General features: G+C 36.2%; 1 protein-coding gene across 5 annotated transcripts in view; it reads right to left on the reverse strand.

Moving 5' to 3' along the window:
- Nucleotides 1-12,905, reverse strand: part of LOC150105106 (arginine-hydroxylase NDUFAF5, mitochondrial) — a 155,567-nt gene that overhangs the window by 53,365 nt on the left and 89,297 nt on the right. For 3 of the 5 annotated variants that reach the window (XM_090395490.1, XM_090395489.1, XM_090395493.1), the window contains one exon: nt 6,986-7,072. The exons of the other annotated variants lie outside the window; for them this stretch is intronic. In XM_090395490.1, the coding sequence (XP_090251616.1) occupies nt 6,986-7,072 (87 nt within the window). The remainder of the gene's footprint in view (nt 1-6,985; nt 7,073-12,905) is intronic. 5 annotated transcript variants of the gene reach the window in all.

Below are 12,905 nucleotides of genomic sequence, written 5' to 3' on the forward strand. Positions count from 1 at the left end.
AGCTCTAACACCCTTGCTAACCACACTCTTACCAAGCTTCCATGGATGGCCCCTAGTCCTGTAACCACCAGTCCTATTCTCAAAAATTTCCTCTGAATTAATCTTATAAAAGCCCTTAACCAATAACCTGTGTCTGGAAGTGCCAACCAAGGTCAAAAATTCTTCCTTCTTGTTCCTAATACTCCTAGCATTAGCATACATGAATTGCAGACCTCCGTTGGCCCCATTCCTACCTTCATGCTTTATACTAACCATCCCATTCTGATCTGTTGTCCTTATTCACTCGGGCATATTATACTCATTCATACACTCAACTTCCTCCCTAAGGCTGCATATCTACTTCCCCCATCCCTTAATAAATCTAGTTTCCCTGATTCTGCACATCCACTTCATTCGACAACACTTTTTCAAGTCTCCTTACATCAAATCCATTCAAATGCAAACCATCCCTCTTATATAAATCCTTTCACCCATCGAACTCACTCCACACATCCACAAATTCCACACCACTCATCATGCATAACCCACGCATAAAGTCATTTGCAATTATGGCCCTCCTTCTAAGCTCTTCACTGTCATACCACGGCAAAAGACTAATCATCCTAACTCTCTCACTCTTTTCTTTTGCTACCTCAAACAATTCATTCAGGTCCTCTATCATTTCCATTTTATTTCCTTTCAAATCATTCATACCTGCCATAACTATCATTTCTTTCACTCTTTGCTTTTGCTCCCTAATAGAATCACTTACGTCCTTAATAGTCGCACCAGGTTGGTATGATTTTGTCAAATTTTCTACTATCACACCTCATACTAACAAATCTCCATACAGCCCTCGCTCCTTCATTTTGTTTACGTTCAAATTCATACTCTTATTTTTCCTATCATACTTTTTTTATTGGCTGGTACACTCGGTAGACATTTGTGCATATGCTCCAGCTGCTGCTTTGCTCTATGTATCACTCTGCTCAACAGCACCATCTCACTCATTGCATCTATCTCATCTTTTTTATTATCTGTTAAACCATTAATTTGCTCTGTATTAATACCTTCATTCACGCCCTCACAGCTCTCTGGTACAACCTTGCAATTTCTTATCATATTGCTATTTTCTACATTCTGAAATTTGACAAAAATATCACACTCACGACCTGAACCACTTTAATTCCTCATTTTCCTTACATTTTCTGCACACATTCACTCCACTATCATCATCTAACCATACTCTCTCCGCAACGCATACATTTTGCAGATAGTACACTGAATAATCTCCTTTATGTTACCGTTATTGAACAAAGATGGCAAACCATTATTACTAGCTGCCATTTTGCTTCTTACCGGAGCAATGTGCTATTGTATCTTATTGAATTAATAATTGAAACAACACCAAAATACACAAACAGACACGAAAAGCAAACAAAACTAAGTAATATTCAAGCAAAATTGTCAATGATAACTTAAAATAATACTTATCTTATCAGGAGCTCTCAACAAACACTACACAGGATTCCTATAAACACAACGTTACCAGTCCTATTCTCAAAAATATCTTCTGAATTAATCTTATAGAAACCCTTCAGTAATTTGAATGTCTCAATCATATCACCCCTTTTTCGCCTATCAACCAATTTTTGCAACCCACAAATCTTCAACCTGTTCTCATAATGTTCATTCCACAGACCTGCTATTCTCTTGGTCACTTGTCTCTGGATCCTCTCCACCTCCTCCCCATCAAGAAGAAACCCTGGTGCCCATATCTGGGCACAGTAGTCTAGATGGGGTCTTATCAAGGCTCGATACAGAGGAACAATAATCTGTTTGTCTCTGCTTGTTAAAGTATTTTTCAGCAAACCAAGTGATTTGATGAGCTGATTTAGCCACTTTTGCAACGTGCACCCTAAACTTCAACTCCCTATCCACCAACACTCCCAAATCCCTTGCCTCATCAATCTCCTGGAGTACGGTTCCACTAATGTGATATACTGCTGCTAATCTTTTCACCCCAAAATACATAACTTTACACTTTGCCACATTAAATTGACATCGATTATCCTTAGCCCAGTCCTCCAAACTATCCAAATCATCTTGCAAAATTTTGACATCCTATGCACTCACTATTGCTCTACCCAACTTTGCACCACCAAACAATGCAGTGCAATGTTTTGGAACACATTTGAAAATGAGCTGTCTGATTGTTTTAAAAGTAAAAAATACTGCAATCATTCATCCTACATTTTACTCACTGTTATCTTTCTTATATAGCAATACCTGTGAGGTTTCCGTAATTATACAACTACATGTGTGGCACAGTGGAAAACTATACTTATTTTTAAAACATTTCATCTTACATATCATAAGATGATCAGTGCAAGTGAAGAACAGCAAAGAATTTGAATAATAGAGCATGTGCACCAAATTTGAATCCCTCTATACATGCGGTTGCACATTTGTTAAGTTAAAAACTATTGGCTGAAAATGATAATTAATCAAGTTAAATTATTTACAAACAATCTATTTAATACAACTGAGAATAACAATTTGGGATGATAAGGCAATTGTTATGATTAAGGTTTGGTCAAAGAAGTAGGGCTTCAGCACTATTCAGGCCAAATTTGCGTGATGTGATAAGTCAGATGTGGTTTTGATGGAATACTTTTATCGACTAATTTTCCTGTTTGCCCATAGTAACAGACTGCAGAAAACACAGTACTTAGTAAATTCCAGGTAGCATCATTGTTGACGTTTGTCTTTTGGAGAGGGTAACAGATTGTGAATTTGGTTAATGGGTTTGAAAAGGGGAACATATTTACTACTCTTTCTTCCTTAATGAGCAGAGCACAAAATTTGTTGCTCCAAGGGACTGCTCAAATAGGAATTGAAAACTATCAAACAAACAGCTCAAGAACAACACATAAAATAGCTAACATCAATCCAAGACAACATCTAATAGAAGAAGATGATTCAAGATTTGCATACATCAAAGGCACATCTCTTAACAAGTATAAAACATCATGAAAAAATACCAACTTATTGCCACTTTCAAAACCCACATTCACAATCTGTTACCCTCTCCAAAAGACAAACTCTTGTTGTTTTTTTTTGGAGAGAATAGATTGCATGAAAATGCTCTGTTGATAAACATATTCCTGAATAACAAAACCACATCCAGCTCATTAAAACATACAAATGTGGCTTGGTCCAGCATGGAATTGAAAACACAAACCATAGAATTCAATAAGAAATCACCAAACTATTGTACAGATCTATGTACAGATATGAATTGCTAGTCAAAGTAATGAAGCTCTACTTCACTGAACAAATCTTAATCATAACAACTACCTAACCTTCCCAAAAGTTTGGAAAATTATTATACTCAATTGTGCTAAACAGATTGTATTATAAATAATATAACTCATGATAATTTTTTTTTCGACCACTATATACTACACATAACAGCTTAAAAACAAAAACGAGCTTAAGTTATGAATTAATATATAACTGAAAGATGAAAAAATATCAAATTCATAGGAACTGTTACACAAACGCATGGAACATGGATGTTAGCACATGGTCAGTCATTGTTAAGCAGGTGCATCCTATAATTGTCTGCGAAGTTGAACTCTGATGTGTTGAGAGATCTTATAAGTGATTTCCCGATATCACAAAGGATCATCCCTTGGTTTCTGTTCAGGGTGCCTTGTGAGTGGATAACTACTGTGGCTTCTTTTATGTTGCGGAAGCTGTAGTCCTCTTCTATGTATTGCATAGTACTTTTATCTCATTCAATGTTGTGGTTAGTGTTGGAAAAATGGAAAGCTAAACCAGAATTGTTTTCTCTGTTGTTGTTTACATCTCCAATGTGCTCCTTTTGTCTTATTTTTAGACTTCTAGCAGTTTGTCCGAATGTAATTCAGGCCACAAGAACAAGCAATGTTGTAAACTCCAGGGTGTTTATTGAAAGGATTCTTGTCTTTAGGTGAACGCAGCATATTGCATACTGTCTTTATTGGTTTGAAGGCAACTCAAATGTCGTGAGGCCTTAGCAGGTTGGCAATTTTTTTGTGAAAGTGTGCCAGCAAAAGGAATGGAAATAGAAATCCTATGATGAGTTTCTTGGATTTGCTGTTGAGCCACCAGTTAACATGCCGAAACTAGTAGGCTAATAGTTAGTATCAAAATCTCAGACCTATTAAACCCAATTTTTCTGTCATTTTATATAATATAACTAAGTTAATTATCATTTTCAACCCAATAGTTTTTAACTTAACAAATGTACAACTACATTTAAAGAGGGATTCAAATTTGATCCATGTGTTCTACTGTTCTATTGTTCAAATTCTTTACTGTTGTTCTTTGCTTGCACCGATGATGTCTTATGATACATAAAACAAAATAATGGTAAAAATAAATATAATTTTATACTGTGGCAAACATGTGATTGTATAATTACTCACTGTTTATTCAAAAATAATAATTATTTTACTGCCCTTGATTTCATGCTGCATATGTATGGCACACATGATTACGATTATGATGAACTTGAGGAAGACCTAATTATTTTATTTCTTATGAGGCAAGACCAAGAAAATATCATAAAAAATCTCGAATTTCTTAAGAAATATTTCTACTATTCCTAGCAATCGAGAATTTTAAACTTATTAATTTTTCACAGGAATTCTTGGAAGAAATCCTGATTTACACTATGCCTATCATATCTCTCCTTAAACTCATTCAGTTAACAAAGGTGTGAAATCACACCTTTGTTAACTCACAGGTAAAGGGGATGCACAAGACTAAGAATTACAGAGGAATAAAGTTGATGTCCCACACAATGAAAATCCTAAAAAGGGTTCTTGATGGAAGACTGAGGCAGGAAGTGGAGATTGCAAAGGGGCAATTTGGCTTTATGCCTGGTCGATCGATGACAGATGCTATCTTTGGGTTACAGCACATGATGGAAAAGTATCGAGAGAAACAACGGGAGCTATATCTGGTGTTTACTGATCTGGAGAAAGTGTACAATAGAGTCCCAAGGCAAGAAGTCTGGAGGTGTCTGAGGGAGAAGAGGGTACCAGAGAAATATGTCAGGTTGGTGCAAGAGATGTACAGAAATGTGAAGACAAGAGTTCAGACCTGCCTGGGAGAGACAGAAAGTTTTCTAGTGACAGTTGGCTTGCATCAAGGGTCAGCATTAAGTCCATTCCTGTTTAATATTGTGATGGAGGAGGTGAGAGAAGACGTGCCTTGGACTATATTGTATGCAGATGATATCATGCTGTATGCAGAATCAAGAGAAGAAGAGGCAACTAAACTGGAAAGAAGGAGGAAAGTACTGGAAGAGAGAGGTATGAGGCTGAGCAGACAGAGTATATGTGTTGCAAAGTAGATGGCAGCCAAGAGACAGACTGGAGGTGGAAGGAAATGTCATCAGTAAGGTTAGTGACTTCGCATACTTAGGTTCAAGAGTGAAAAAGGATGGAGAGGCTGAGAAGGAAGTGGGATGCAGGATACAAGATGGATGGAGGAACTAGAAAGAGAGAGATGGCTGGAGTACTATGCGATAAGAGGGTGCCAATCAATGTACAGGACACAGTGCCTCTGAGGAAAAATAACATCAGCAGGATGGAGGTAGCAGAGACAAAAATGCTTAGGTGGATGTACGGTGTGACCAGAAAGGATCGTCTGATAAATGACTATGTAAGGGGAATGGTGAAAATTACAAATTTAGGAGCGAAGATACAGGAGGCAAGGTTGAGATGGTTTAGTCATGTGATGAGGAGGGAGGACGAGTATGTGAGAAGAATGATCATGTAGATGGATGTGCAGGGGAGGAGGAAGCACAGGTGGACAAAGAAGAGATGGAGGGAGCTGGTGGAGGACTTGAGGATGTGGAGGAGACTCATTAAAAACAGCGATCCCTACTTAAGTGGGATAAGTAATAGAAGTAGTAATGTATATGTTCCTATAACTCTTTTCCACCTATAACAAATTTTGTAACCCACAAACTTCGATTCATCCTCACAGGTAACATTTTTTTTTTTTTTTTGGATCTGTCAGCTTCTTGGTCATTCACCTCTGGATCTCTCCACCATGTCTTCATCCACAAGAAACCCAAGTGACCAAATCTGTGGGCACAGTAGAACAGATGTGGCTTTATCAAAGACTTATAAAGAGGGATAAAAACTTCCTTATCATTGTTTGTCAGTGCATCTCTTAGCATCCAAGTGATACTTTGAGCTGTGGGGCCCATTTCTGTTGCCCTTTCAAAATCCTTAGTTTCCTCAGTGCAATATATTGCAATGAGGAAGCTAAGTCTCCCGGATTTACTGGAAGGTTTTCTCAACAGTGGTCTTTGCGACTGTTGCTAGCCTTAGGTCTCCTAGCCTAATCTGTCTAAGCTTAATTTTAGGTATAAATCTAGTGATTCTTATTCAAATATTTTAACATTTAGTTAGAACAATTATATCAGTACAGTGAGTTATACATTCTTTTACTTACAAGTATAATATATAATTTAATTGCCCATGTAAAATCGACATAGAAAAGATATTTATATTTTTATTCTCTACGAGATTTTACAATTGCTGTGCATTGGGGAAGGATCACTATCAATCAGTGACCATAAAATAATCTTAAAAGACCTTATTGACCTTAAAAGAATCTTGCATGTTAAAAACTGAAGAAAGTACTGAAAAAGTAGAAGGTAAGGTGCAATTTGGATGCAGATACTTGGCTGGAATGATTATTTGAACTGTAGAGAATTTACACGTCCCCTTGAAATTCTAGTAACAATAACAAATCAACAACAATACCACTAATAAAAATAATGTCAACCAAAGTAGCCACTGCTAAAATGTACTAAAACCTATACAACTTCTCAGTATTTGACCCATATTTTCTATATCTGATGCTTATTTTTAAAAGATATGAGTTTATTCTTTTAACATGTACAAAAAAGTAAAGAGAAAACAATGAATTCACTCACAATTGTAAGTAAATTATAGTCAGCTCTTGTTAGAAGACTTCCCAAATCTCTGACATCAATAAAAGGAGAGATATGAGGTGCAAATCCCTGTAATAAATAAATCGGGGTTTAAGAGCTGCATATATAAATTAACCGACATTATTTTTCATTCACTGCTACTTATGTTACCATTCACCATTTCTGAAAAAATATGATATACAATTTGCATTAATAAAGTTCAAAGAAAAAACTGGTGATGTCAAGAATATTATGGAAATATACAACAAAAATTAAAATCAACACACAGCTAGCTAAGTTACCTGTCTAACTGAACCTATGATTTTGCTCAGAATTAGTAATGATTACTTAAAATTTCTGATTTCTGTAGACTTTACATTCAGGAGCAATCTAAAATATCACTTCAACAATAATGCAAACATCAAGACTTTTTTCTTTCCCATGCACTCATTTCACATGATGTATTGAGAATTTATTCTTTGTGCTCAAATATGATGCAAGTACACCAGTCGATATCCAGAATATCATTCCAGCAAGTATTTACCATTACTTTTACTCTCTCAACTCTCTAAAATTTCCTTATAAAAATTTTATGTCTGGATCAAATTACAAAAACTTGTTACTTGCAGAATTGTTGGCCCAATTTTGTAGTCACCTTTGTTGCAGCTGACTAGGTTGAAGAGTAGTAAGACACTTAACAAGCAAAGTAGAATTATTACATGAATATCTCCATGAAGTCAGAAGACTCATCATGCCCACACTAACCTTTATACAACACAATAACTACTATACCCATCCTTAAACTCATTCACTGTCAGGGTACTCACAACTGCTTCCGTCAATCTCATTCACAACTCTCCAAGCAAAAAATTTATTCCACACATCCTTACTAACAAATAGTCATACATAACTTCCAAGGGTAACTCCTAGTTCTCTCTCTCTACCCATCATATATTGAAAACTTTCTTTCCTATAGAAAGAAATCTATATAGAGCCTCTTTAGTAACTTATAAATGTCAACCGTTTAACCTCTATCTAAATTCTGAAATCCACGTAGTTTCAATCTGTCTTCAGAGAGGGCATTCCACAGACTTGTCACCAGCTTGGTTACTCCAATAAACCTAGGTATCTAAATCTGTGCAAAGAAGTAAAGATGTAGCCATTCAAGATCTAAGTAATCCTTTGAACTATTTTGCCATCTTTTGCAATATACACTGTGAAATTCAACTCTGTCCACCATTACCCTTAAATCCCTAGCCAATTTCCTGTAATTTCCATCAAGTTCCTGTAATCCAGTACTATCAATGTGATATACAGTATGTAACCTTTTCAACCTGCAGTTCATAACCTTACATTTTGCAACATTAAATTGACAACCATTATCCTTTGCCCACAAGCAAAATTTATTTAAATCAGCCTACAAAATATCACCTTTACCAACTATAGCACTCCCCAGTTTTGTATCATCTGCAAATAACTAAATCATCATCATCAAATTCCTGCCATGTACCCTCAAGGGGTGTACAAGATATGATAGTACTACATGAAAAAAATTACATCATTATTAATTTCCTATCTACAATTTTCCTCCAAATCAGTCTGTTACTTGTCAAGACTCCAACATTATCAGATCTTATATTTCTATCATCTAAAGCACTTTGTACCGTATCAATCCACCTATATCTTGGTCTTCCTCTGGGTCGTTTTGCTGCCAACCTGGCAGAGAACACTTGTTTTGCTAATCTTTCCTCACCCATTCTGTTTAAGTGACCATACCACCTGAGATTAGCTCTGCTAACACATTCCTGGATGCTGACAATGTCAAGTTCTTTCCTAATATTCTCGTTTTTAATAAGATATTGCCATTGATGCCATCTGTTCACGCCTATAATCTTTCTCAGGACTCTCATATCTGTGGTCTCTAGTCTTTGGTCAAATGTTTTACTTCTGACCCAGCTCTCAGATCCATAAGTTAAAACTGGTTTGAACACTGTCTTGTATACAGCTAATTTAGTGTTCCAACTAATTTCTCTCTTATTCCATATGAATTTATTCAATTAACTTCCCACCATACCAGCTTTACTGATTCTGTTGTCTATTTCTATATTTAATTTACCATCAGTAAAAATCGTACCTAAATAGCTGAAATGTTTTACTTGTTCCACAGGTTCTCCATTCACAACACAGTTGACATTTTCAATGATTCTGCCTATTTTCATTGTCTTTGTCTTTTTATTGCTGACCTTCATACCATATCTATTACAACAGCTATTCAATTTAGTCAGAGAATCTTGCAGACTTGTAGCGGATTTATTTAGAAGTATAACATCGTCTGCATAAAGCAAAGAGCTGACATTAACATCTCCAATTTTGATATCATGTTTAATACCACTTTCCTTCATAATGTGATCCATATAGATAATGAATAACAGAGGGGATAATGTACATCCTTGTCTCACAACAGATTTAACATTTTAATGTTAAATCTGATCTTCCTGTACTTCCTTCAATTCTAACTGCTGACTTACAACTCAAATAAAGACTAAGTATTGCTTGATATAATGCCCCATTGACACTATATAACTGCAGCGTATTGAGTAGCTTGTCTCTTGGCACCTTGTCATATGCCTTTTCCAAATCGACAAAACTTAAATACAGATCTTTGTTATATTCCCATGCTTTCTCGACTATTTGTCGTAAAGTGAAGATCTGATCCTGACAGCCTCTATTTGGCCTGAATCCAGCTTGTTCTTCACCAAGCTTTTCTTCCACAATTCTTCTCAATCGTTTCTCAAGTATACTTGCATAGATCTTGCCAGGAACACTCAGTAGGGAAATACCTCTGTAATTCTCGCATTCAGTTTTATTTCCCTTTTTATATATGGGTACTATGAGAGCTCTACTCCAATCATCGGGAATTCATCCCTCTGTCCAGGCTTTCTGAACTATGCAGTGCAGCCACCGTAGGACTCTTATACCACCATACTTCAGCATTTCTGGTCGAATATCATCTACTCCTGCTGCCTTTCCACATTTCAAGCCTTTGATGGCTTTTTCTACTTCAAGAATGGATGTGTATTCCTGACTGTATGCCTGGTCAGTGTTTTTTACCACTGTGCTGTCATCACTGCTTGTTTCATTTAGCAATTTTTCAAAGTAATTACTCCATACTTCAACGATGTCTTTTTCTCCCGTTTTCATGTCACCTTTATCATCTCTAATTCCTTTTACAGCACTTTCCTCCATTCTTAAGCTTTTTCAACAACCTCCAGAATATTTTGCCACCTTCTAGATATTTATTTTCTATATTCTTGACAAAGTCCTCCCATGACTTTTGTTTAGCTAGTTTTACCCAGTGTTTAGTATTCTTGCATTTGTCTCTATATGCTCTAAGAGCACAAGCTGACTTATTTGACAGGAACTTTTGATATGCTTTCTTCTTTTCCTTCACTGCCTCTTTAACTTCCTGTGTCCACCAGGGAGTTCTGATTTTTTTATCCTTACAGACAACCTCACCACATGCCTCTCTGGCAGAATCAATCAATGTTTTCTTCAGAGTTTGCCACTGAATCTCCAAGGTTTGATTCCTGTTCTCAAACTCTTTCATTTTTTCTTCAATAATCTTTGTGTATTTTAGTCTACAGTTCACATCTGAGAACTGCTCAACTTTTATTCGCTTTAAAACTTTCTTACATGTTATTCTTTTCAATATGGAATTCAATTTTATCCTGCTCAAGACTAAATAGTGATCACTTCCAATTTCAAATCCTCTGTACACTCTGGTGTCCTGTACCAGGGAGAAAACATCACTACCAACAATAACATAGTCAATGAGACTTCTTATTCCTTGCCTCTTCTCTCCATGTGAATTTGTGCACATTTTTATGTTGGAACATGGCGTTAGTAATAACCAGTCCATGTCCTGAGCAGAAATCCAACAGATATTTGCCATTATTATTAGCTTTGCTCTTTTCTCCAAATTTTCCCAAAATATTTTTGTGTCTCACAATCATTTCCTACTCTGCTATTTAGATCCCCAATAAGAACCAACTTTTCATTTTTCATTGTGTCAGCTGCTTTTTCTAAAGCCTCAAAAAACTCCTCCATTTCTACCTTAGTAGAACCTTCTGTGGGACCGTAGGCACAAATAAGTCTCATTGTCCAGTTCCCCATTCTCATATTTGTTCACATTACTCTACTTGAGACTGACTGCCATTCAAGAAGATTAGCCTCGTATTTTGTGTTGAATACTATGGCTACTCTTTCTTTTCTTTGATTGTCATTGCCTGAATATAACAAATAACTAAATATCTCGGTTTAAATCATTCCCTGTATCATTTACATACAAATTAAAGAGTAATGGCCCAAGTACAGAGTCACGTGCTCCATTAGTCACCTCAGTCTCATAGATTCCACTCAACTATATACTGCTCACTGTTGTCTGCCAGCCCTCTCATCCATGCTATTAGCTTCATAACCATTCCCATTTGCTCCAACTTTTTGTAACAGTTTTCCATGTGGTATTCCATCAAATGTAAAGTCCAGCAGTATCATGGTTTAGCCATTTCCTCTATCTGCTGTCACTATAATAGAATGTGACTAGATTATTAAGACTGGACCTACCTTTTACAAACCTATGCCACTCACCATACAGTATGGTGGGCAGCATGGTCTGTAATTTGCTACTTCTGTCTTGAAGCCATCTTTCTGTAATGGAATTATCTTATTCTCTTTCCACTTCTTTGAAATATTGCCAGAACTGAAACATTGATTAAACAACTTTGTTGGCAGCACTGCCAATTCTCTTGCACATTCTCATAGCACACAGTCTAACATGCCATCCTAACCTACTGCTGTATTCCGACTGATATTTTTCAATGATGGGCACCTCTGGTTCATCTATATCAATTCTAACATCAGTCTGTCAAATCAGCAACTGCAAAATTTCTTTACGCAATTATGGAATGCATATAAATGTGGATAGCATGCTATTTATAAACCATACCAAAGATGGATGTAAGAAGCAAAAACTTAAACAGTGAGAAAAACAAAAATTATAGTGTTCAAATGTTGAAGAGAGTGGAATAATGTCTAAAATTATGGTGCAGTTAAATGATATCTGTTTGAAAGAAATTAACGAGGAGGTTTACTTAGATAGAATGTTTGAAAGAGGAGGATAGATAGATGCTGGTTCAAAGATTGGGCCTCTGTAGCACAGTTGGAAGAACAATTGGACAATGCACCCTATGAATGATTTAAATTCAATTCTTGTCATGAAGAGAGGAAAATTTATATGGGCTTTTTCAACTGAAAGTGAGTTAGCTGATCTTATATGGAGAGAGCAGGGTTTTTCCACCCAGCATACAAGCAAATTAGTCGGAGAATACATAATATTAAGACAAAAATTAATTACTGGGCAGTATATATAGTGTGCTGTGTAGAGTATTGGCAAATCATATAGTGCTATAGACTGCCCTCCCATGATGAGTCCCTGTACTGCATGGAGGTGTCACATAGAAATAATAATAGATACTAGCAAGTATCTTAAATCAACTGGCTTAAAATACAACTCTGTCATCTCAGTTAACCAGCATAAGAATATTCAAAGATAAGAATTTTGTAACACTGACCTTTGGCAGGGGAACAAGGGTGCGACAAGAAAAAAATAAATGTAGAGTGACAGTCAATAAGAAGTTTCTAGGAGGAGGAGGAAGAAGAGAAAGCAGAAAAATGTGAATACAGTAGAATAATGGTATTAACAAAAATGCTTAATTATGCAAGTTAGTTCACAATAGGGTGGTTTGGCAAGCAGAGTACAAGAGTCAGAAGAGACTGATGAAGTAAGATGGAGAGTGCACAAACATCACCCCCCCCCATCCCAAGTAAATAATGTGTCAGATCAAGAAATGTGCTAAGACAGATG

Source organism: Typopeltis vanoorti, chromosome 7 (assembly GCF_054136105.1).
Source record: "Typopeltis vanoorti isolate ZY-2024b chromosome 7, IOZ_Tvanoo_1.0, whole genome shotgun sequence".
Lineage (NCBI taxonomy): Eukaryota > Metazoa > Arthropoda > Arachnida > Uropygi > Thelyphonidae > Typopeltis > Typopeltis vanoorti.